Genomic DNA, 24,935 nt, shown 5'->3' on the forward strand with positions numbered 1-24,935 from the left:
ATGTTTATTTGTTGAAGGCGTTGCAATAAAGTTGGGTAAAGTGAGACTTGGTTATGAGTTTTTATTGACTCTTTAATAATCAGATGTCAAATGAGTCAGTGTTTTAACTATTCCAGTAAGGAAACGCAGATGTTCTGTTGAACTAAAAGCTGATGAGTCCTTGGACGGCGGTCTTATCTCAGTTTAAGGGTGTTTCCGTTGTGTCCTCAGTCGCACTGAGTCATCACTTTGAATCACTCTGGGAGTCGTCATCGACTTTCTGAACGATTGGCAGCTGATCCCCCCAGTCGCTGCTCCGAGCACAGCGGTACACATCCCTGATAGAAGAAAAATACACACAATTCATTCAGTTCTATCATGACCACATGAGCTGGGTATCAATCATTTTTAGTACAGAGTCAGAAATGTGTCACCAAACACCAAAAGCTGGCATTGAATATCGAGTCCATTTGTAGTCTTGGTATCATATTCTTTAACCAGAGAAAATACAAATTATCTACAGCTAAATACATCAGTTGCATCTTATTTAAATGTAACCATGTCTACATGTTTCATCCTTGTCAAATGAAGAAATAAAATAAAATTGCCACTGATTTAAATCTAAATGTTCTTGCAAAGCTGCCCGTGTTTAGACAACATTTAGAATTTAAAAAGTTTGGCTTTAAAAAAAAAAAAATCCAGCCCAATCAAATTCAATCAATACCCAGGCCTATTTTACCCCATTTTATTTATATATGAGGACACTAATTTTTCTTCTTTGACACATTTTTCCTATTTATAAACATGAATCTGGTGATACCTCTGACACTAAATACTGAATATGTGTATCAAACGCACTATGAAACATCTACCACCAAGCGGATGGAGTTTTGAATTGCTCAGTTACAGAAAACCTTTGATGCCTTTGCCTCACATGATGTCCCGTCATTTGATGGATATTCAAAAGATAAAGGAAAAACAGCCAGTGTAGTATTTCTCTGTGAATTCATTAATTTTGGAGGAATTATTGGCAGGCAAGTGAGTTGTTTTAGTGCAGTGACGTAGTGTGTGCGATGCAGGACCTTTACCTGCTGTGTTTTCGTGCCGTCACCACCAGGTGCTGTAGCTGTCCGTCTGGGCAGCACATCCGACAGTGGACGTGTCTGGTTCTGCGCAGCACCGGTGCGATCAGCCTGGCCCAGCTCACATCCTCAGTTTCTGCCTTTCCGGGTTCTGTGCGAGTCACAATCAGGTAGCTGAACTTCTCCGTCTGCTGGACATTGTGCTGAAAATAAATTTAAAAAAAAGTGGAATCTTTCTGTGTCTTACCTGCCTGTGTTTCAGGAGAAATTCACAACATTTTTACAGAATTAGTCACATTTTCACCACCTTCTGTCAGTAACTGATGTAACACCTAAGAAGTGCTACTTCTTGCACAAGCCAATATTGTCGCAATATTGTTGTTATTCTTTGTCTTACTTTTATTTGTGGGATAATCAGGCTCGTAAGTTTTGGAGCTTCAGTTCCTATAATGTTTTGGGAGATAGTGAATAATGTTGTCATAGATTCATTGAGTTGTGCTGTGAGCTACAACTTTTTTTTTTACCTATATTTGTTTACATTTTGACAACTGAAAAGCAATTAAAAGCATGCCGAATTCTCTATTACTAACGCGACTGACTGATTTGCCACAAAAATATTAACTGAAGCTTCACTTCAGACTTAAAGTTCCTTAAAAAGCTCATAAATGGACTTTGAGTTACATATTTTTCTGTCAAAGTACGATTTCTGAGGTGAAGAACGAGCTTTCATGCTTAACTCCCTGATGTTTCACTTTAAAGAATAATGCTGAAGACAGACACGTAATCCAGAGTTTAATCTTACCCCGGGCAGAGGCAGAGGTTGGTACAGCTGCTGGAAGTTGCAGGGTGTGATGGGCTCATGGGCCAGTTTAGGACACACCAGTTCATGAGCACACTGGAAAAAACAAAACAAGACAATAGAGAGAAGATGCAAGAAATCTGTGATGCTTCTGGGTGAAACTCTGGTATTTTAAAGCAGCTGGGATTTAAACGTACCGGAGCGAACACAGACGCTGGTCTGGTGTCGTGGACAGTCTTCTCTTGTTTCTGGAGACAGACAACTACAAGTCATCAGTCTGCTTCCAGTCTAACAAAATTCCCCATGGAGAGTTTGAAGTGGTATCTCATCTACTGTATCTGCATACCTTTAATAAAGTGTCTCTGGCCTCCATAAGAATCTGATGGCCCTCTTTGGTCCCATTTTCCACCAGCACCTATACCGAAAAAAATCAATCAATCACTTAATCATTAAAGAAAAAAAGACCTTCTAGGTACCAGAAAAGTTGCATTGCATAAACAAAGAGTCTCAAATCTAATATATATCTTTACTCAAGGTGCAAAAAAAGTTCCAACTATTTTCATTGTCGATAAACTCTGTTGATTTTTTTCGATTAGTTGTTTGGTCTATAAAATGTCAGAAAATGGTGAAAAATGTTGATCAAAGCCCAAGATGACGACCTCAAATGTCTTGTTTTATCCACAACTCAAAAATATTCAGTTCTCTGTCACAGAGGAGTAAAGAAACCAGAAGATATTCACATTTAAGAAACTGGAATCAGAAAGGTTTGACTTTTCTGAAAAAAATAACTCCAAAGCTATTAATCGATTATCAAAACAGTTGGTGATTAATTTAATAGCTGACAACTAATCGATTCATCGTTGCAGCTCTAGAGCAAAGACAACAGGGCTTCATGCACAGAAACCCGACAGTGAAGGACACATCATCTGTAGGTTCTGTCTTTATTTAAACCAACCAGGTACGAGCTTGTCTTTCTCCACAGAGTGAGCACGGCCTCCTCTCGCTCCGTCCCGTTGGGAAGCTCCGACAGAGTGAAGGCTGCCACCGCCAAGTCGAACTGCACCTGGAGGGAGAAGCACGGAGCTGTTCTTATTGCATATCCCTGAGATCACTTTTCAGCATAGTGGGAGAAGCACATCTTGTAGATCTGGAATCTTCCCTTGATGAATTTTTGTATTTCTTGTCTTTTGGGTCCCTGTTCAGCCATCGTTTAAAATCTGACTTTAAAGCAAGAAATGCATATTTTTTGCTTCATAAGAGAGAATCTGAGTTAAATGTTTGTAAGGAACTCATAATCAAAGGCTGTAAAAAACAATGTGATGTAAAAAATTGAGGGTGTTTTACCTTTGGAGAGACAGGGAGGAACTGTCTGAAATAGACGTGTTTGATATGAGGTTCAGCTATTTCGTCATCACCTGCTCAAAAAAAACCAAAAAAAAAACTTAGACCTTCTGATGAAGTATTTCACAAAATCCCCCCCTCAAAAATGTTTGCACTGATAGCAGTGTTCGTGCGTGCACCTTTCAGAAGTCGTTCTGCCAAAATGTTCATTGGCCCAGAGCTGTCCACACACACCATCTCCTTCAAAGTGTCGCCCCAGCACGAGTGTGACGCCCTGTAGGAGAAAAACTAATTTCACAGTCTTGTAATTCACATGAAAACTCTCCACATCTTGCGTCTGTGTTTGTGCACTAACCAGACGACTGTTCCCAGCCCTGAACCAAAATCCAGGAGAGACTGAGGGGCGAAAGAAGGATCTCTCTTCTTTATCTGAAATAATAAAACAGATAATTTAACAGAAACAGGCAGAGGTCAAACCTCCTGACACGTCCAGGGGTCATAATCCTCAGCAATAATGACATTCCTTTTGTAATTTGTCCATGCTCCATCACTACGAGTAACAAAATATTTATCTTTTTTGTGATCTGAATCTTTAAGGACAGCCCTGGTGTTGTCACTTGATCATTACCTCATTCATAGCTCTCCTCACTGCTGCATAGCCCCCAGCCAGCCGAGCCGCCATGTACACCACCCCCAACTCTTCATCAAACCTGGAACACAAACAGTGAGCTGTACGGATACTCATCTACGTCCCAGCATCAAGCAGGAGAGAGCAGCTCTGTTCAAAGCCTGTTAGAACAACATTTAAATTAAGTGACTAAACTTTATAAGAAGCTAATGTCAGTATGAAACCTGAAAATGCGTCCCCCATGTACTTTACGTCCATTAAAGGTTTAAAGTGTAAATATGCTCAGCACAGGCACAAATCAGACTTGTATATTGGGTTAAATTGAGTAAAGAATGCTGTTTCTCGATCAAAAAGTTTAGATAATTAAGAGTTTCTGAATGCACTTATAATTTAAATTCATTGTTAGTATCCTCATGTGAAAAATAGTGTAAATAAAAGCAAGTGTTACTTCATGGGAGTCCAGTGATATGTGGTTCTTTTGAGCTCTGAGAGCACTTTCCTCCTGATGCGATCTTCCAGCGCTTGCTCGTCTACATCTGCAATTTACAGCACATTCAGTTTTCTCCACCTGTTGTATCACATAATCTCTTTGCAGTCGTTATACATCCATTTTCACTGTTTAAATCCCACCTCCTTTCTTCTCCATCGCTTTCTCCCAGAGTTCCCTCTCCAAGCTCACAGCCTTCCGCCTCAGAGTCAAATCCTCGACCGCTCGCTTCCTGCTCCACAGGTAGTTTGTGAGGCTCTGAGAGCGGTCGGTCAGCCGGGGCACCTGAGCTCCTACAGGTGGAGAGATTGAAGAAGAAGAAGGAGAACATTTTAAACAACGCCAGAACCACTGACGATACGAACTGATTCATAACTCGGCCTACTGTGAATAATCGACCGTGCAGCCGTCTGGAGCTCCTCAGGCAGGCGTAGAGTTTTCAGGTTGGTCACCCCTGGGTGCTTCTTGTGCTGCTCTCCTTTTAGAAAATCTACCTGGGACTGTGGGTTTGCAGCTGCACTCGTTCCCTGAGCATGAAGAATAAAACAAATGTTTCTTCACCGTCTCTTTAAACTCCAGTGAGTTATCAGTAACCGCCCTCCTTCTGGCCTCAGTTTAAAGCAAAAATAATAGACAGACAAGAAATACTATTAGATTTAGAGTCAAGGTTTGGTCATTTGATTTAAATCTGTAGTCCATCGAAACATATTTAATTTTAATTTCTCCACTGACTCACATTCTAAATTTATAGATTTGAGGCTTTTTTTCTCACACAGTATTTAAACTGGATTTACAGGAAAATCACATGGTCATAATATATATTCATAAGGCCATATATAATATATATGCTGTAATAAATGAACAGGAGGACGCTGCTTGTTTACTGATGAAGAAATATAATGAATTAAAGGATATGAATAATGAGTTTACTCCTACATAACACAGCTAACGTTAAACTGAACTCTATTTATTTATCTCAGCGTTGTTTTTAACTGTTTGTCTGTCTGACCTCCACAGTAAAGATGCTGCGTTCAATGACCCTCACAAACTTCACTTACCCTGCACAACATCTTCACGACAGCCGCCTTCCGACAGAGGACACAGGCGCCATAGCTCCGTGATGCCATATCTACGGCCCAGTGGTGACTTATTGTGTCTCAATGGCTTCAGTATGAACTTCTAATTAACATCCACACCGTGATGAGCGTGGAGGCACGTTAGGATTTTTTTTTTGCTTTTGCCCAATCCGTCAACAAAACAATTCCGACCATCGGTCAAGGCGGAACCTTTGGTGCCGAAGTTCTGTTCCATAGCACAGAAAAGAGCGCTCGCTACTCTCATTTCCGGGTAGAGTTCAACATCTCCGACTTATGGATTAGTTACTTGTCGGAAATATTACTTTTAGGATAATATGGACAAAAATACCCATAAGCTCTACTGGTATTTTCAGACAATTTGAAAAAATAAAAGCAATAAAAAGGTGTTGCCATGGTAACGGCGATGCATCCACACTTTTTTGCCGAGGGGTGCACGACGCATGCGCCGTTTTAAACACGGAGTGATTCATCTTGACACTATATGATCTTCAGCGGCACCGGCAGGGAAACGCGGTAGATGTTGGTGAAAGTTTTTACCGCCCTCTTTGTTGCGTCCGTGTCCCTATATTACTGCACCCACCTTGTTATTTACAATAAGCCACAATGAGGCGTACAAGAAGTTCGAGAAATCAGGGTACGCCACAAAACGAAGAAGCCCAGTCAAACACAGGTTGGTGCTTGTTTTCCTGCTGGTAGTGTTAGCTTGACAGGTTAGCTAGCTACTGGTGGACATGTCTGCGCGAAAGGAGAGCAGGGAAATTACATGTGCAGTGTTTATGCCCCATGCAAAGTTTAAGAAGCGACCATTTTTATACCCAGACTGGCATGTTTACCTGTTACATGTTGACCATGTTAAAGCCTGTGAATACCTCTCAGTGTCAATGCATTATTAGTATAAAACTAAAGATCTTGGATGCTGATGGATGCCAGTGTTATTGTTTATGAATTGATGAATAGTTACAACTAATGCAGTCTAATACAACAGTCCTTTGATAAATCCCTAAGGGGAAAGGTTCAGTTTTTCTTGAAACTAGGCTGTAGTTTGGGGTGCTGTTGAAGAAGCATCTGTCCACCATGTTGTTCATCCAAACTTATATGCAAATCAGGTTAAACTTTTCATTCAAGGCATCCTAAGGCAACATGATATTGTACAGTTATTTTAAGGGACATGCTGGTGGGGGGAAGTACTCAATATCAGCAGTAAGAATAATATTGGGCTTTTGTAGCTGATATCAGTCAATATCTGGATGTTAAGGCAAAGTTGCAAAGATTTTGGTTTTATTTCTTCTCTGCAGCACTTGTTTGGGATCAACCCACATTCATCTCTGTAAAAACCTCTTCATCATAGATCTATATTTGATGGCAGACCGTAGACTGTGTGTGTCAGACTCAATTGTGTGTGTGTGCTCAGTGTGGCAGTGGAAAGGAGATGAAGGACAGTGGGAACCATACTCGCCCTCGACATGCTCCTTGTTGGACTCCGCGGTCTCTGCGGGAAAAACCTCTGTCACTCTGACTCTGGGCTCGGGGACGGCCTACGAAGTTGATCTGAAGAAGATGGTCCAGATTAATCCTGTCACCAAGTACAAGAGGAAGATTCGCTCTCAGACAGTAAAACCAGGTATATGTGTGTGTGTCTGTGTCTATATCTGTATTCTGTGTGTCATTATTTTACCTTAAATATGTCATTTATATTTTAGATCGTTGTCGTTTTATGTCTGTCATCCCCTCTGCTTGGATTATATTTTCTTAACTGTTGTTTTATTACATGGACTTCGGAGCCTTTTTTAATAGGAGTATTATATTGACTTTATACTGTTGTTTGTTCAGTTAATTATGTGGTAATTATGACATTAGTGCATTATTGAAGGTATTTAAAATGTTTTTTCTGCTGTCTTCTTTTGTTCAGAAAATTTAAATGACGCTGGTGATTTGACTGGTCAAAATGGCACGCCAGTGGAAGTTAAAGAGGAAGAGGAGGAGACGAAAGAGAAGCCTGCAGCGAAGAGAAGGAGAGGACAAAGCAAAAAGGAGAGTCAGATGAAAACTGAAGAAATGCCAAAAGAAGAAATGAACAGTAAAGGTAACCTGGATCTAACTTTCATACATCTGTGTAACACCATCAGAAATTCAAATAGGATTTTAAAGTTGTTGATTAACTGATTACCCACAGAGTAACTATGGCAACACCATCAGGTGGTTTCTGTCTTTGCTGTTTCTAAACATGTCGGTTTATACAGGTTAAAAGGAAACGGTGTCACCTGTACTTCATATTAGATGTCAGTCGACCTCATTAACAGTTTGTCTCTGATCTTCGGACGTTGAACAGAGGTTGTGAAGACGGTGGTCATGAAAGGAAAAGCCCCAGTGGACTCTGAATGCAAAGCCAAACTCGGAAAGGTCTGTGCACCTGCATCCCTCCGACATATGAAACTCACACTCGGTCACGCTTGTGGTTTGACACCAGTCTGAAGAGCCCTGTAAAGCATTGATCCAGTTACACTTCCCCGTGAGGGCATGATGCGTTTATGGTTTATTATACATGAGTGTGTTGCTATTCTGTTAAATGTCTGATCTCAAATTAATCAAAAGTTAAATTTGATTGAGGTTTAGTTATTTTAGATGATCGTTATACCCAGAGCAACTTGTTAGAAATGTACCGTACATAGAGTTTGATTTTTTGAACATTTAGTTTCTAGTATCCATCATGAGTTGTAGAAATATGGTGCAACACAAACAGTCACTGTTCCATGAGAAAAATATCCAAAATGCTAATGAATTAGTAAATCGTAATGTTTGCTCTTTGGATTTAATTATTAACCATTATATTGATTACCTTTGCTTTAATAACACAGCCATACTAACTGAGCTGCAAATGATAATGAAAGTAATGTTTAGTTGCAGCCCTATTAGCAATAATTTATGGCTGCTTGAAGTGCTTGTTGGGCATTTTTTGTCCTTTTAACGTCCTTGTTTTTTAATATGTGAAAATGCAATGTGTCACTTCCTAAATCATTGCTGTCTTAACAAGCTGTATAAAGAAATGAAAATAAACAATTTGCTTTCATATTCATCCCTTTACATGGTGCAAATCAGTTGAAGTTGCCTTCATTTATATCAACGACTGTTCAATTTCTCTTTCAGGCTCATGTTTACAGTGAAGGAAATGATGTTTACGACACGATGCTAAATCAGGTAAAATATTTCATTACATTTATTTACACTCAAAGCTGAGAAGGGCTGAAATCAAGTTAAGGCTTCAAAATTATCATATGAATTGTATTTTCTTGTTACGTTTTGATTAGTGGGAAAGCGAATTGATTTTCAGGCTTGCAGCAAATATGTCCTGTCTTATTTTTTTTTTTTAGACAAATCTTCAGTTTAACAACAACAAATACTACTTGATCCAGTTGTTGGAAGACGACAGCTCCAAAGCTTACAGTGTGTGGATGAGATGGGGCAGAGGTGAGCTTATGTGCTGATGATTCTTTACTGTATTTAAAAATTAACACAGGCCTGCAGTTCTCCTAAAAACAAAACTAACTGATTGAATGTATCATGGTGATTTCTCCATTTTTCAGTGGGAAAAGTCGGTCAGAACAGCCTGACAGCCTGCGGCGGAGACCTGCTGAAAGCCAAAGATATCTTCAAGAAAAAGTAAGATTCTGCAATCAAAAAAACATTTCCAGATGTCTCACGTTGAACTGAGTGAAGGACAACTCTGAAACGTATTTATTTTTTCTGTAGGTTCGTTGACAAGACCAAGAATGAGTGGGAACACCGAGCAAGTTTTGAGAAAGTAGCTGGGAAATATGACATGGTGTTCATGGACTACAGTGCGAATGAAAAGGCAAGGAACAAGACAGCTTATAAATCTCCTCAGTGTCTCTCCTCAGAGGACTTGACAAACTGGGCATAGGAGATTCCATTGAATTGAAGGTGAGGTGTGTCATTGTGAACGCATACATATTTCACTGTTCCAGGAGGAGAACCAGACCAGTGTGGATGCTGCACCCAAAAAGAGGACCTGCGAGCTGGATGTGAAGATCCAGTCACTCCTGGAACTAATCTGTGACCTCAAAGCCATGGAGGAGTGTGTGCTGGAGATGAAGTTTGACACCCGCAAAGCTCCTCTTGGTCAGTCTCACAGAATCACAACCACAACAGAAATGTATCTTAGTTTGTCCCATTACACTCTTTAATTTCCACTGATAACTTTCCCAGTTGTTAATTTGATTTCATTTAAACATTCAGATGTGATCCAAAGATGGAATTAAACAAGTTCTCACAGTCATGATTTTAACTCCTACTGTAGATTCAGCTGCTGACAAACAAGTAGTGCTTTAATTTTTTCACATCATGTTTCAGATTTAGTATTTGTCCTCCTACCTGCAGGCAAGCTGACCTCAGAGCAGATCCGTGCAGGCTACTCGGCGCTGAAGAAAATCGAGGCGTGTTTGAAGAAGAAGGGCAGCAGTCGAGAGCTGCTGGAAGCGTGCAATCAGTTCTACACACGCATCCCTCATGACTTTGGGTAAGGAATACATGGGTGTACACTAATCCTGTCCTGACACTGATGTCTGATAACAGAGAAGTGTTTCACATTGATTTCTGTGACTGAAAGATGTCATTCTCCAGGTTGAAAACTCCTCCGATCATCCGTACTGAAGATGAACTAAAGGAAAAAATTGCACTGTTGGAGGTAAAGGGGTTTCTCCGTTAATTGAGGTCAACAATTTTTCTGTTTACTTCTGTGGTCCATACTTTGATATCTCTTGATATTTTTCCCCGTTTATTTGTTTTGTCAGGCTCTGGGTGACATTCAGATTGCAGTGAAAATGGTTCAGTCCAGTGAAGGAAGTGACGAACATCCTCTGGACAGACAGTACCGCGCTCTCCAGTGCCAACTGCAGCCTCTGGACTCCAGCTGCCAGGAGTACAAGGTACAAGGTGTTGTAATGATAAAGGTCCAGGTTTATCCGCTTGGACGAATACACAGGCACGCTCAACATCTATATGGTGCATTTATTATTTATTTAATTTAATTTATTATTTAAGTCACCGAAATTATATCAAAACCAACTTATCAAAAAAAACAAAACAAGGACCAATAGGTTCAAGTCAGTCTGGATTTTCAAAGGACTAATAATCTGTTTGTTCTCTGTCAATCAGATTGCATGAAGCATGAAATTATCCAAGGCAACATATTATAATCCACAAAATGGTGAACTGCACTGGTATTTTGTCAAAAATATGATAATGAAAAAAACCTTCTTCATGAGGTACCTTACACTTACATACCTACATATATCTGTATCTACTGTATATCTAAAATGTTGGTGGGGCATCAAACAGCAACATTTTCTCTGTAGAGCTACCTTTCTGTGCCAACTTGAAGCCCTCATACAGGGAGGGAGGGAAGATGACCAGAATGCACTGCAGCCACCACACAAACCAGAATTTGAATAACTTCAGTGGCTGCAAAATCTTACAAAATATTTGGTTTCTAATTGGCTTTATTTATTTTCTTATACATGCTTTAATCATTTTTTTTTTTTTCATCTTTATTTAATTAGGCAGTCTCATTTAGGTTAAGATCTCTCTTCCAAGACAGACCTGAGAACAAGCAACATACACAAAAACACAAACAGCAGAACACAATAATAAGAATTAAAGACACACTTAGATGAAATAGTTTCAAGATAATAAGACTAAGGTTAAGTAGTTACAGGAACATGTGCTGTAGTTATTGGATTTAAATGTGAGAAGAGATATGAGGTAGTTTTTTTACTTGCTGTCCAAGTTCATCCCACCGGTGGTACAGAGAATAATGATGAATCTGAAATTTGGCCGTGAGTTGAAAGAAACGCAAATAAAGTGAACGGATCCAGAATATTAAAGTGAAAGACATTTAAACTCCAATAAGCTGAGGTACATTTTGTGACGCCCGTGTTGTTTCCTCTTCTCTCCTTGTGAAGGTGGTAGAACAGTACCTACAGTCCACTCACGCCCCCACCCACCAGGACTACACCATGACTGTCCTCGACATCTTCTCAGTGGACAGAGAAGGGGAGAGAGTCAACTTCCTGTCACAGTTACAAAACAGGTAACACACAGTGGGGTTAGTGTTTGTATGAACTGTCAGCACACATGTGGGCTCTGATAAATACCATTACTGCTTCATGTTGTTGTTCTCTATGTGTTCTTGTGAATGTTCCACATTTGTCTGCATAGTGTCTTACAAAAATGTAAATGAGCTCTTCACATAGCCCACTAATCGATTAGTTGTCAATAATTAAATGAATTGCTTCTAATGAGTAACTAGTTTAGGGATGTTTTGGAATATTCGAATAGTTGTGTAGTGTATCTCCCTTTGGTTTTACGGGTGCCTGGTGGTATGCCCCTCAGGAGCAGTAGATTGATACAAGGAGTTGGAATAAAGTCAGGTTCCTGTAAAGATGTGGGCACAAACAGTGTTAAATGTGAATATTTTCTGGTTTCTTTACTCCTCTGTGACGGTAAACTGATTATCTTTAGGTTGTGGACAAAACAAGACTTTTGAGAACGTCACTGTGGGCATTTAAAACCATTTTCTGACATTTTATAGACCAAACAACTAATCGATTAATTGAGTAAATAGTTAAAAATTAACAGATATATCGATGATGAAAGTAATCATTAGTTGCAGCCGTACAGCTCACTACATCTGTCTGTCTGTCTGTCTGTCCAGGACTCTGTTGTGGCACGGGTCCCGTCTGTCTAACTGGGTCGGCATCCTGAGTCAGGGGCTCCGAGTGGCCCCACCCGAAGCCCCCGTCACTGGTTACATGGTAGGATGTTCAGAAAAGCACTCGCATATTTCTCTTGATTCTTGCTTTATTTTTATAATCCAGCTACTTATTTTTGATTCCAGTGATAATGATTTTTCCCCATTTCTCTTTCATCTAGTTTGGAAAAGGTATCTACTTTGCTGACATGTCGTCAAAGAGCGCAAACTACTGCTTTGCTAATCAGCACAACCACGTTGGAATGCTGCTTCTGTGTGAGGTGACTTGATTCACTCTTTTCTGTGGCCCCATTAAATGTTTCGTCTGAAGTTTTTGGATTTGTTAAAATGTGTTTGAATTATGTGATGTGGCTCTTTAGACCTTATATGACCTTATACTTCATTTTCAAAAATGTGTGACATTTGACGAACATTTATTATGAACATTAGCATTTTTGGCTTTATTTACCTTTTGTCAAGTAGACAAAACCTCATAAATAGATGAATATACCAGAGGTAAGAGAAACGCGGGAGTTTTATCATTGGTAGAGAAAACAAACAATTTCTCTATCCAGTATAACTCGTATTAAAATTACTTTTAAGAAAACTTAAATAAGCCACTGAGGGATGAGCTTTTTTCCGGATGTTCTGAGCTAAAAATAAACCTGTGCCCATTGTCCAGTACTTGTAACATTTATGGATTTGGTGATCTGTCAATTCACTGGTTGTTTTACAGATCCTCACTGCATCAGATCAGCTTTGTCTATCATTCAATCATAAAATCATAAATCATAATTCAAATTCAGCAAATTGAGAAAGCACAGCAGTCACGTTAACACGCTGCCACACTTGACACAAGAAGTGTTTGCTTTCCCCCATCACACATCTGACTGTGATCACTTGGAGCGCAACTATAAGCACTTCTCAATGTCTGTAAGAAACCAGTTTAGGCACTGTGACACAGAACCAAAACATTGAACTGAGCAGTGTTCTATTTGGCACCAATACTTGTACTGCTGCTAAGCTGCTTAATGATCCTGCCACTGAAGAAAGGAGTGTCAAAAACGTGTCCATTAATGTCACTGGCAAAAGAAACGTCTTATTCTCAAATTGTCCCAGTAGCTGGTGCTTACAGGCTGTTTATTTCAGACGCCGTAAACCTGCCAATACAAGTCCACAACTCGAATTAACGATAAAACCAACATGATTTGATCACATTACATGTTTGGCTCGGATGTGATGCAGCGCTGTTTCAGTGCCTGGCTTTGTGTCTGCGTTTTGCTTGCAGGTCGCTCTGGGTGACTGTAATGAGCTGCTGGATGCCGACTACGAGGCCAACAATCTGCCTGCAGGAAAACACAGCACCAAAGGCCTGGGACAGACCGGACCCGACCCCAAAAACTCCGTCACTCTGTCAGTCTGTCTCATCACACTGATACATGTCATACAGGCCAAATATTGATTTAATTGTGCTCACTGTTACACAACGAGAGGGGGAGATTGTTAACTACATTGGCAAAGAAAAAAATGCAGGGTGACAAGCACAGAGAAAAGGGAAAATACAGGACTAGATCATCTGATGAAACATTTTTCAAAACAACCAACATCACTGGTGTGGTGTGCGTCCTACTTTGCTTACTGCTTTAACCAGGACCTTAAAAAGTCTTAAAATGTCTCAGATTCACATTTACAAGTAAAAGGCCTTAAATTAAAGTATTAAATAGTCTTGAATTCTGTTTGGGAAGGTCTTAAAATGTATTTATGTCATACAGTTCAGCTACATTGAACATGTAACATCTGCAGCTCAGACAGGTGTAGTGATTAATCACATCAAGAACAAATACATTTTTTCACATAAATAAATGTCCTGCAATAAGTGTTCTTTAACTGAACCAGTTGTCATTTTGCCATAATTATACTTTTTAACTGACAGCACATGTCTAATTAAGCATCAATTTAATTAAGCTGCGATATTAAAAAGTCTTAAATTTAACTTGCTGATACATGTAGGCACCCTCTTTAACTTCTAAGTTACTATATGTTAGTGTTTGTAAAAGGTAAAAAGTCACCAAATAATACACACTCTTTGGTTATATGCTATTCTTTAGCCATAAGTGTGTGCTTTAACAACAGGGCATCATTTAAAGTAATACATTTAGCTCAGAGAGCCAGGTGTCTGTATAAGTCTTGGCTGGATAAGCTGTGAACTCTTACTAACCTGAACCCTAAGTGTGAATACTAAATGCTGAACTCTGTTTGCTCTGTAGAGACTCATTCACTAATGGACTGACCTCGCTTTCCTCTCATCTGTTCTGCCCTCTCTCCTGCTCCGCTGCCTCCTCTCTCTAGAGTTCACAGCCTGAAAAAACACTGCTTTTCATCACAGAACAGTCATCAGAGCATGAAACACCACTCATTTATTTTAGTGGCGTCCTTGAAATCCAAATCTGATACACCTCAGTAAACAACTCGCAAATCACTGTAATGATTTGTCAATGAGTCGAAACAAAACTTAATGGGCAAATATTTTCATTATCGTTTACAACATCTTAAGCTTTTCTTGGTCCTACATTATAGTAAACTGAACATTTGGGGGTTTGGATTATTGTTGACACACAAAACACACACACACAACTGCTGTTATGCACATCTTTCACCTTTTCCTGATGTTTTCTGGACTATTGGTCAAGAAAATAATGGTCAGATTAACCAGTAATGAAAATAATCGTTAGCTGTAGTGTTAAATAAGTGAACTTGTGACTAAGTGACTTTTCTTTCTCTCTTTCTCAGGGATGGTGTGACCGTGCCAATGGGGCCGGGGGTAAAGACGGGGGTGGGTAAAAAAAATGCTTACTCCCTCTTGTACAATGAGTTCATCGTTTACAACCCTGCTCAGACTCGCATGAGGTACCTGCTGCGGATCAAGTTCAACTACTCGTCACTGTGGTGAGGATGAAAGCAGGAAGTTTGGATTTAAATTTGGTTTTACTCTCCTCAAAGCAGCGATGAGTGATGATGCATCACTCACTCATCCGTCATGTACAGTTAGATACTGTTCAGCTGTCTGGTGTTGGGATGTTTACACCTGGACTGATGATGATGACAGGAATGTTTTTTTTCACAATTTTCTGACATTTTACAGACAAAACCATTAGGGGATTAGTGGAGAAAATAATTGGCAGATGAATCTTTACTTGCAGCCCTACAGTGATGTCCAGATCAGGGTTTGACAGAGCCAAAGTTGATATCTAAATAAGCACCAACAAAATACCGTAATACCACACTGTATCTTTGGCCTTTATGAGTCATAAAATAACGTTGGACCCTGTAAAATAATTCCTGAATATTTCCTGGTTGTTAGAGTGAGACTACAGGTTTGGTACTTGGGTAAAATATGAAAATGGATCTGTGTGATACAGTAAGAAGAACAAATGCTGAACATTTTGCACTACTTTTTGTCCACGTTTTATGTTTCATACGTCCTTATATGAATCTAAGCTGTATTGTGTTGCATGTTATGGATGGCAACATTCATTGCCTTTAGGTTTCTGCTTTGATGCTTTATGAAACTCAAATGGCCTTATGGATCTATTGGATTATCGGTTTCCGCCTTTAATGACATGAAATAATGATTTAGAAGTTCTTCATGCAGGTTTGATATGAGCTGAATTATTACCTAAATGTTCCTGAATGTTGTCATTTGTTTCAATAATATCTGGGTCAAATTGTTTTGTATGGGTTAACATGAAATGCAAAACAACAAATACCGTACAACAATTTTCCTAGCAATTTTTATTTATGTGAAACAAAGACAAGGTTCTTTCGAAAACATTGATAGTTGTTCAGCAATTGTCACTTAAAACTGGATGCAGTCACAGTATATACATAACAATAATAATAATAATAAAGGATATTTTCATTGTGTGTACAGTTTGGCGTGTCCGTCTATGTGTGTGTGTGTGTGTGTGCTGTTGTGTGTATACAGTTTCACCTCCTGCCCAGCAGGTAGAGGAAGATGAGGATTATGTCCAGGTAGATCATGAGAGCAGCATTGATGTATTCCTCTGGGTTCAGACGGTAGCTCATCGTCCCCATCAGCAGCTGACAGTCGATCATCAGGAACTGAGACAGACAGGGAGGGAGAGGAGGAGACGAAGGTTCAGGGTGAGAGATGAATACCTGATAACTATTAGTAGGTTAATTTTAGAGGTTTTATTTTATAATTTATAACTTTATAATTTTATAACATTTTTCATGGAAGACTTGGACATGTCATGACAGTATGAAAGGCACAGGTGTGAATTATTGTTACTACATAATAATACAGTATGAACTACATACTGATCGTTATAGGACACTATGTTTGCAGGCAGTACACATAAATACCAACATACTTCAACATTTTATTCTGACAGGAAATGATACAGTGCATGTGATGTTGGGAGTCACATGTGGAAAGCTACTGCTCATTAAACTGTACGAAAGATTTTATGGAGCTGTTTCACCAACACCCACAATTCATGGATCAACAGACACTCAAAAATCTATCGTATTTAGTATGCTACTGTCTGGTGTACTTAAAAAAGCTGCTTAGTTGCAGGATGTTGTTCACTGAAGTCTGATAGAGTTAATCCGCTGCGGTGCAGTCATTTCTTCTTCACAAGGTTAGTCACAAGATTAAATGTTAAAAAAAGAACTGTAAATGAAGTGGAAGTGTGCAGTTTGACGGTAGTGAACCTCACACAGAGCTTCCTTTTTCTCACGTGAATGCGACAGATTCATTGAGGAACTGTTCATATCTCTGTCTTAAGGCAGTAAAGGACCAGTGGATGCTTTGACAGTGTCTGAGTGGGTCAGTTCCCTCAAAAAGGACCATAGAAGCTGTTAGAAAGTCTGTGTGTTTTGAGGCTGCCAGGAGATGCAAACATCAGTGTCTCTACTGCTGGCAACAGTAGCTAGAAATCTAATCTGTTCATATTGAGTTAGTGTAGATTTCAGTATTTGTTTTTAAAAATAGGTTAATCCAGCCATCAGTTATCTACCACATATCTGGATGTAGGTCAACTATTACTATTACTAGTATTGTCATACAGAGCAGGAAAGTACTGACAAATGTATGTGATATAAAGAGGTAATGATAGATTCATATATATATATAAGAAATAATTGTAGGCCTTATTGTCCCTACTGGTTTTCTGTTATTTTTTGCCTGGTATGACTGTGAAAATGATATTGAATTACATTCTATTTGTATTAAAAAGTATTAAAACAGAACTCTGCAGAAAGCCTTCTACATAATAACCAGGGACCTGCTGTATTAAGTCTTATGTGTACATCCCTTTAGGTAGTAGCCTCATCATAGTGGTATATGTTATTCTTTGTCCCCTCACCAGTGAATACAGTAGAGCACCCAGACACCCATAGGCGATATCGGTGATGTAGGAGTAGTAGAAGGTGCAGAAGAACCCAAACATGACCGTGTCCACAGCCACAATCAGCAGCACGCCGTACCAAATGGTAAAATCATACCGAGTCTGCAAATACCACAGAAAGATATTAGTACTATATGACGTTGTACAGAGGATACAGCTGAGTAAGAACATCTGCAGTACATTTAGATAGAGCCTCAGATACAGATAATTTTGTACGGATATCAATATTCAATCGATCTTCAGAGTGTTTCCTACATTCATTGATTATTTTTCTATGCCATTGATCTGTTCTGTCCTCCAGAGCCCCAGGATGACACTTTATTTTGGTTGTATCCTCAAGTCAACTCTGGGTTTTCTTTCCAAGAAGCTGATTAATGAGGCAACTGAGAGGTCTGCGTAAAGTAAACACAGAACATGGTGGGTGTACACAGGAAGCATAGTGAAATGCAGCTCTGCAGCTCAGCCTGGTTGTCTGACCTGTGCAGAGAACGCGATGATTGCGAGGGAAATGACCAGCGTTGCTGCCATAGTGATGACAACAGCGGTGGTGTCGTGGAAGGAAGCGATGGTTCCCACCATGTATGACAAGCTCAGGGTGACCACAACCTGTAGGCACAAGATTCAACGTATTGGAACGTTAAACATAAACTTTTTCCCATGGTTTGATGAGTAGACTCACAGGTTTCACAGGTGTAACTGCTTCAAACAGTCTCTCCTGTTGTGTCTTTAAATAATTACAGTCTTTTATAGATCTAATTGAAAAAGACATTAAGTGCAGACATTTTTTTTTCTCTACTCTGGTGGGTGTGAGCTCCAAACCGTGACAATGTTTGCACCATGCTCTGCCTGTCCTAATTTAAATGCCAACAAAACCTCAGCGGCCCACAGTGAATCTGTAAGCATGTGAGCACAACTTTGGAGGAAACTGAGGTTTTCATTTTGAAGAAACAAACAAGCAGGACTGCTGTTAATATGCCAGTCTGTACGAGGCCATTTAAATGTCGAAGAGAGGTCTAAATATTCAGGAAAACCAAGCAGTGAATGAAAAATTAGCTGCATTTTTTCCATCAGTGGTACTTTTTGCTTTACTGTACTGTAGATGTATACATACCCTTGTTTCATATCAAATATACTGTATATTTGCTTTTAAAACTACAAAGCTATGATTGTTTTATCACATTGTCGGGGTTGACTGTCCTTTCAGTCAATCACTGAAATGTTTTTGTAGTGTGTTTTTAACGTAGGTATCTGTAAAAGTGTCTATACTCCATTAGATATTTGGGGTGTTATGGTCCTGTATATGTAACCCACCAATCCCACGATGTTCCAGGGGTGACGCCGACTGAAGGACTGGCAGCAGCTGAGGGCAATGGCGACCACGATGAAGATGATGAAGGAGCTGAGGTAGGCCCACAGGTTGGTCTGCACCGCCTCTTTGACCACGATGGAGAAGGTGAACACACACACCACGCTGAAGGTGAACAGCAGCTGGAGAGTCAGGATGCTGAACACCTGCACACGAGGAACACCCCTTTATTATTATTGTTAGTAGTAGTAGTATTTATGTATATATATATATATATATATATGGCAGAATTAGATAACCAATTGATCTTGTACGTGTATATAAATGTTTTTCAAGTAAAACAGCTCTGATATACTATATATATATATTACTGCTTATATATACATATATGACTATTGTAACAATATACATGTATATATAATTGATAGTATTACACAGTTTTAGTCCAAAATGATAAAAAAAAAAAGAACACATTGGGAAGGTCTCCTGGGAGCGACTTGTCATGTAAAACTCTCATTGTTGAACGAGCTGTGATTCATTTCATTATCATGACCTTAAAACTGGAAACTTAACCTCTACCTGCTTGTTAAATTGATGGTTAAAAGGTGATTTTATGCTTTTAATAGTTTTAGCTTGAATTTGTGTCGGACTGCAGTTCTTAACTGTGTTGACCTCTGACCTCTGAAAACAAAGTGATGTCTGTTTAAGGCTTCTTTTAACAGAAACATACTTTTTCTGCTCTTTTGTCTTGTTTATCATCTTATCTTGAGTAGGTTAAGGTGCCAAGTCAGAGTCGTACAAACCTTTCTAACAAACCCTCTTCTCACTGTCTTGTCATCAAAAGAAGATGAGTCTAGAAGTGGAGTGGTGTCCGACGGGGACTCTTGGATGATGTCGCGGAAAGACTCATACCCAGCGGTGGGCTGATAGGTGCAGGTTGTATTGGCTTTGGGTGGAGGGTTCATTGCCGAGGCTGCAGAGTAAGGTGGAGGTTGCTGATCTTGGTAGGAGTATGCCGGCGGCGGTGAGGACACATCATAAGCAGGAGGGCCCTGGGTCTCTGTGGACGTGGGCTGCTCTGCTGTGTCTGACATTGTGGAGGAAACTGTGGACCAAAGACAAAGTTCAGTCAAACAGAAAAAGATCAGTTCATGGAAAAGCAAACGCACGTCTGATGGGACACATTCTGTTTAGCAGCAGAGATCCTGTTTTACATAATCAAATATACTGAACGATTTACTTTAGCTTCTGAGCCAATGAGAAGGACGTTTCCAGGCAGCAGGTCAGGTGTCTATATTGTCAACTCCTGTACACAGGAGTCCATATTCTGTGTTCATTCAGTCATCAGTGGTCAATCATTATTGACGAGAAAAGAATGTGGAAAGGGGAACAAAGCAGCAGAAATGACGCTCTGTTTTTCCTGTTCCTTTATTAGTGGTTTCATTGGGTGAAACACTGGTAATTTCCCCATATCTGCCCATCAGCACAGACAGGGTTGCTTAGATCAGATCTGTATTTTTAAGCATGGTATATACAGTGGGGCAAAAAAGTATTTAGTCAGCCACCAATTGTGCAAGTTCTCCCACTTAAAAAGATGAGAGAGGCCTGTAATTTTCATCATAGGTACACTTCAACTATGAGAGACAGAATGACAAAAGAAATCCAGAAAATCACATTGTCTGATTTATTTGCAAATTATGGTGGAAAATAAGTATTTGGTCAATAACAAAAGTTCATCTCAATACTTTGTTATATACCCTTTGTTGGCAATGACAGAGGTCAAATGTTTTCTGTAAGTCTTCACAAGGTTTTCACACACTGTTGCTGGTATTTTGGCCCATTCCTCCATGCAGGTCTCCTCTAGAGCAGTGATGTTCTGGGGCTGTCGCTGGGCAACATGGACTTTCAACTCCCTCCAAAGATTTTCTATGGGGTTGAGATCTGGAGACTGGCTAGGCCACTCCAGGCCTCAGTCGTCCTGGTCCCTTTGCAGAAAAACAGTCCCAAAGCATGATGTTTCCACCCCCATGCTTCACAGTAGGTATGGTGTTCTTTGGATGCAACTGAGCATTCTTTCTCCTCCAAACACGACAAGTTGAGTTTTTACCAAAAAGTTCTAGTTTGGTTTCATCTGACCATATGACATTCTCCCAATCCTCTTCTGGATCATCCAAATGCTCTCTAGCAAACTTCAGACAGGCCTGGACATGTACTGGCTTAAGCAGGGGGACACGTCTGGCACTGCAGGATTTGAGTCCCTGGCAGCGTAGTGTGTTACTGATGGTAGCCTTTGTTACTTTGGTCCCAGCTCTCTGCAGGTCATTCACTAGGTCCCCCCGTGTGGTTCTGGGATTTTTGCTCACCGTTCTTGTGATCATTTTGACCCCACGGGGTGAGATCTTGAGTGGAGCCCCAGATCGAGGGAGATTATCAGTGGTCTTGTATGTCTTCCATTTTCTAATAATTGCTCCCACAGTTGATTTCTTCACACCAAGCTGCTTACCTGTTGCAGATTCAGTCTTCCCAGCCTGGTGCAGGTCTACAATTTTGTTTCTGGTGTCCTTTGACAGCTCTTTGGTCTTGGCCATAGTGGAGTTTGGAGTGTGACTGTTTGAGGTTGTGGACAGGTGTCTTTTATACTGATAACGAGTTCAAACAGGTGCCATTAATACAGGTAACGAGTGGAGGACAGAGGAGCCTCTTAAAGAAGAAGTTACAGGACTGTGAGATCTGCCCTGCCTCCTTCTGCTCGGAGTATTTTTAAATTGTGAGTGCTCTTTAAGCTGTTTGAAATCTGAAATTATACAGTTCATCTTGTGAAAGTGAACGCTCCTTATTTTATTAAATGTATTACATTGTAGGAGGAAGTGCGTCTCAGTCTCAGCCTCTCCCGTCAAACAGTGACTACATATTACACTCAGAAAACCAGTATTGTGTCGTGTAATTTAGCTTAGGTCTGGGATATCTGTATATATGTATTCTCTACATAGACTACACAAAAGATTGACTTTTATTCATCCTGTATACCATCACTGGTTCTCCAACAGTCAGGATAGGACATGAAAATATTTGGATGAACTGGTCATTGTTCTTTAGCATTATGCATTTTAGTGCATATTCAGGGTGATTAGGCTCCACAGTGGAGCGAGACGCATTTCTTCTTCTTCTTCAGATGAATTAACTCATCTAAACACAGATAATGAGTTAAAAGATCCACTGTTGCTTTAATAATTTCAGCAGCTTTTATTTTGCTGATATTTTCTATCACTGATCAGTTCTGATACCAGAGATCTAAAAACCTCAGCAATTAAAAAGCAAAACTGCTTTATCTGCATGAGAAGGCAAAATATTTGTTTTGTGATTTGAGTGAAAAGACACTTTAAATTGTGAATTAATGTTGCTGACTTGTTTTAAAGTGCCAATAAATATGACAAGCAGAGGAAACAGTAAGATATTTGTTTTTACTTTACACACAGAGCATGTTTCTGCACTAAAGAATAAATTAAATGTTGCGCTTACCTTTTCTTCTTTATGTCTTGTAGTTGTCTTTGAGAACAACAGTCCGACACCACACAGCGCTGTCGGAGGGGGAGGCTTCGCAAATATCATTTCTTGCATGGTGATGAGTGTCGTTAAATCTGCCAATCTGCAGTGTAGAGTTTCACTTCCTGTCAGCCTGAAGTGAAGGAAGAAGAAAAAATCCCATGCTCTGAGGACACAGACGTTGCGGAAATTAGAAACTCCACTGTTGCTTCTCATCAGGTCAGAGGTTGTCAAAGTGGGGTTGTGGGGGCTTCCAGGGGCCCCCATGTCAGTTCTACAGGGTCCACAACAAACTCCACACCGTCCAGACTTAAGTAAAATAAAAATACACATATAAATTGTGCTCCTCATACAGTATGTTTCACTGATCACACTGAGGTTGGTGCTTTTTGTCAGCTCAGAGCAAAATTGTAGATGGTACAATTGAGATTACTGTCTAATTTGTGTCTGGGAATTCTTCACATGAAATTTTTAGGAACCACTGGCTGTTGTCAGTGCCTGTTGCCTGTTTCCAGACCTGTGAGTCAATGCACACAACTCAGATTTCTCATAATTTAAACTGAAAGGGGAACAAACTGGCTCTTCAGTCTGGTTACAGCATCAGGCTAAGAGGTGTGTACTATTTGCATGAACACTACGTAGCATCAGTCATTGCTACATACATATTTGAGATTAAAACTTCATTATTAATTTATTAACCGTAAGAAAAATGTCACAGCCGGGTCCATTTAGTAGCTCTATCAGCAGTTCTCAACAGTTATTAATATTGATCTACAATATTGAAAATTATAAGGATAAAAAAAAAAACATTGAATGTGAAGGTGTGTTCAAACTTCTGACTACTGAATAACCAAAACATATATATATATGTATGGATATTCATTGAAGTCCATATCAAATTGAGTTACTTTTCCATAACTAAAAAGTGTAATTTCCATGACCTATTAATGTAACATGACGTGCCAAAAAAATCATATTTTAAACACACTTTATTTGAGGGATCTCAGATCCTGGTCCTGGCAGGACCCAAATAATAAATAAATACCTGCGCTGTGGCCCTGGAGGATCAGTCAGTCTGGGGTCCCTGCTGTAGGACAGAACCAGGCTCACTGTTTTTAACAGCCTGGTATGTTTTATTAAGTATCTCATCATGCGCTAAAACTTCATATAATCATGACCAATCAGTACGCATGTGAAACTGCAAGAGAAAATTACTAACAATACAAGAAATATTGGTTTGGTGAATAAACCTTTTTAGTAAGTAAGATGCACAAAATTCTCCATGAATTCCCCTATGATTTATTAAATCCCCTGACTTTCCTTGACTTGCTCTGGAATAGACATTTACTTCCACGACCCGTGGGCACCCTGTATATATCAGTTCAAGGGAGTATAGATTCAGTAAAAATCAAACACTTGTTAAAACCTATAATCTAAAAATGTGTTTGATAGAGAATTAAGAGATGAAACTATGAGTCGATTAATCAATAAACTGAAAGTTAATAATTATTATAATCAATTGTTTCAGTCACTTTGAAGCAAAAAAAAAAGTCAAAGATGCTCTGGATTCAGCCTCAAATGTGAGGGTTCTTCCCTTGTTTTTCCCTTTTTCATTAGAATAAAACTCTCCAGGACAGGATGTCCTGTTTCAGGTCTCACTGAACAGCACAAACAACCACAAACGCATCACAGTTAAAAGTTAAAATACACAAAAACACAGTTAAAAACACACAAAACAAACATCCACAAAACGTCTCTCACACATATTTATTGTAAAAAATACATATAAAAACAATTTCTGAGACATACAAAAGATTGGAGCTTAGAAACAGTATATTGAACAGACAAAGACCAAGCCATTTTTCTTGAATTGCATTACATATTTACAATTTAATAAATAAAATTCAATTTGTTTTTATACCAGAGTAAAAGGCAGATTGTCCATATCTTGGGGATGCAGATACTGCTGTGGTGACTCTTTGAAAAACATTCTCATCTAATACATCAGCCTCAAAGCACAGGGCGGGCAGGAGATCAGTGCCCTGCGACTCAAAACCAAGAATTTAGGGACATTTATACAAAATACCATCCTTTGTAGGAGAGGAGCTAGTTTACACACAGAGCGTTTAGTTAGCATTGGTAAAAATTGAGGTATTGCACCACACAGCTTAGAGGGGGTAAGAAAATAAATGAGAGTAATGTGGGGTTTAAGATTGTCTATTATCATTATCGACAACCCAAGCACCGCCACCAAACACACACACACACACACACACAATCACCTCCAACCCTCCCAGCCAAAGTATACAACATCATAACTTATCACCACAACAAATGTAACGTCTAATGATCAATGCACCTCGTCCTCTGCACTCTCTCACACAATGCCCCCAATGCACAGGCAGACTTTTGGCATCATTTTTCTCTTCCCCAATACAAAAACAATGAGAAACATGCACAGGGCTGCCCTCTAGT

The 24,935-nt window shown here is 39.6% G+C and overlaps 3 protein-coding genes across 4 annotated transcripts; 1 reads left to right on the forward strand and 2 right to left on the reverse strand.

Annotated features, from left to right (window-relative positions):
* Window positions 1-47: 47 nt before the first annotated feature.
* Window positions 48-5,534, reverse strand: mettl17 (methyltransferase like 17). Of its 2 annotated transcripts, none has more exons than XM_070845558.1 (14): window positions 5,375-5,534; window positions 4,702-4,843; window positions 4,460-4,609; window positions 4,278-4,365; window positions 3,830-3,911; window positions 3,557-3,630; window positions 3,381-3,475; window positions 3,205-3,275; window positions 2,816-2,923; window positions 2,207-2,275; window positions 2,058-2,108; window positions 1,864-1,956; window positions 1,068-1,249; window positions 48-317 (listed from the first exon to the last, which is right to left on the reverse strand). In XM_070845558.1, the coding sequence occupies exons 1-14, from the start codon at window positions 5,441-5,443 to the stop codon at window positions 224-226; spliced, it is 1,368 nt and encodes a 455-aa protein (XP_070701659.1). In that variant the 5' UTR covers window positions 5,444-5,534; the 3' UTR covers window positions 48-223. The 2 variants fall into 2 exon arrangements, with proteins under 2 accessions (XP_070701659.1, XP_070701658.1); XM_070845557.1 differs by having other exon boundaries at window positions 1,068-1,264.
* A 388-nt stretch (window positions 5,535-5,922) lies between these two features.
* Window positions 5,923-15,154, forward strand: parp2 (poly (ADP-ribose) polymerase 2). The gene is made up of 17 exons (XM_070844764.1): window positions 5,923-6,083; window positions 6,825-7,034; window positions 7,323-7,496; window positions 7,743-7,813; window positions 8,558-8,608; window positions 8,782-8,878; window positions 8,995-9,070; window positions 9,161-9,263; window positions 9,397-9,550; window positions 9,809-9,947; window positions 10,052-10,115; window positions 10,222-10,356; window positions 11,392-11,519; window positions 12,144-12,243; window positions 12,362-12,460; window positions 13,468-13,592; window positions 14,970-15,154. Exons 1-17 carry the CDS (start codon window positions 6,017-6,019, stop codon window positions 15,127-15,129), a joined length of 1,953 nt encoding a protein of 650 aa, XP_070700865.1. The 5' UTR covers window positions 5,923-6,016; the 3' UTR covers window positions 15,130-15,154.
* Window positions 15,155-15,968: 814 nt separating this feature from the next.
* LOC139214026 (protein lifeguard 1) lies at window positions 15,969-22,504 on the reverse strand. Its single transcript, XM_070844763.1, has 6 exons — window positions 22,437-22,504; window positions 19,721-20,022; window positions 18,923-19,123; window positions 18,089-18,217; window positions 17,570-17,713; window positions 15,969-16,301 (listed from the first exon to the last, which is right to left on the reverse strand). The coding sequence occupies exons 2-6, from the start codon at window positions 20,009-20,011 to the stop codon at window positions 16,167-16,169; spliced, it is 900 nt and encodes a 299-aa protein (XP_070700864.1). The 5' UTR covers window positions 20,012-20,022; window positions 22,437-22,504; the 3' UTR covers window positions 15,969-16,166.
* Between the last annotated feature and the right edge of the window lie 2,431 nt (window positions 22,505-24,935).

This window comes from Pempheris klunzingeri, chromosome 15, assembly GCF_042242105.1.
Source record: "Pempheris klunzingeri isolate RE-2024b chromosome 15, fPemKlu1.hap1, whole genome shotgun sequence".
Classification (NCBI taxonomy): Eukaryota; Metazoa; Chordata; class Actinopteri; order Acropomatiformes; family Pempheridae; genus Pempheris; species Pempheris klunzingeri.

Excerpts from the sequence above, each read along its gene's own strand:
- mettl17 (XM_070845557.1), bottom strand. The coding sequence starts at position 5,443 with ATGGCATCACGGAGCTATGGCGCCTGTGTCCTCTGTCGGAAGGCGGCT. Across the intron at positions 3,912-4,277 it reads TATCACTGGACTCCCATGAA|GTTTGATGAAGAGTTGGGGG; the intron begins GTAACACTTGCT and ends TTTGTGTTCCAG. Across the intron at positions 2,276-2,815 it reads GAAAGACAAGCTCGTACCTG|GTGCTGGTGGAAAATGGGAC; the intron begins GTTGGTTTAAAT and ends TTTTCGGTATAG.
- parp2 (XM_070844764.1), top strand. The coding sequence starts at position 6,017 with ATGAGGCGTACAAGAAGTTCGAGAAATCAGGGTACGCCACAAAACGAA. Across the intron at positions 9,551-9,808 it reads CACCCGCAAAGCTCCTCTTG|GCAAGCTGACCTCAGAGCAG; the intron begins GTCAGTCTCACA and ends TCCTACCTGCAG. Across the intron at positions 12,461-13,467 it reads GAATGCTGCTTCTGTGTGAG|GTCGCTCTGGGTGACTGTAA; the intron begins GTGACTTGATTC and ends TTTTGCTTGCAG.
- LOC139214026 (XM_070844763.1), bottom strand. The coding sequence starts at position 20,011 with ATGTCAGACACAGCAGAGCAGCCCACGTCCACAGAGACCCAGGGCCCT. Across the intron at positions 19,124-19,720 it reads GAAGAGGGTTTGTTAGAAAG|GTGTTCAGCATCCTGACTCT; the intron begins GTTTGTACGACT and ends CCTCGTGTGCAG. Across the intron at positions 17,714-18,088 it reads TCATCGCGTTCTCTGCACAG|ACTCGGTATGATTTTACCAT; the intron begins GTCAGACAACCA and ends TGGTATTTGCAG.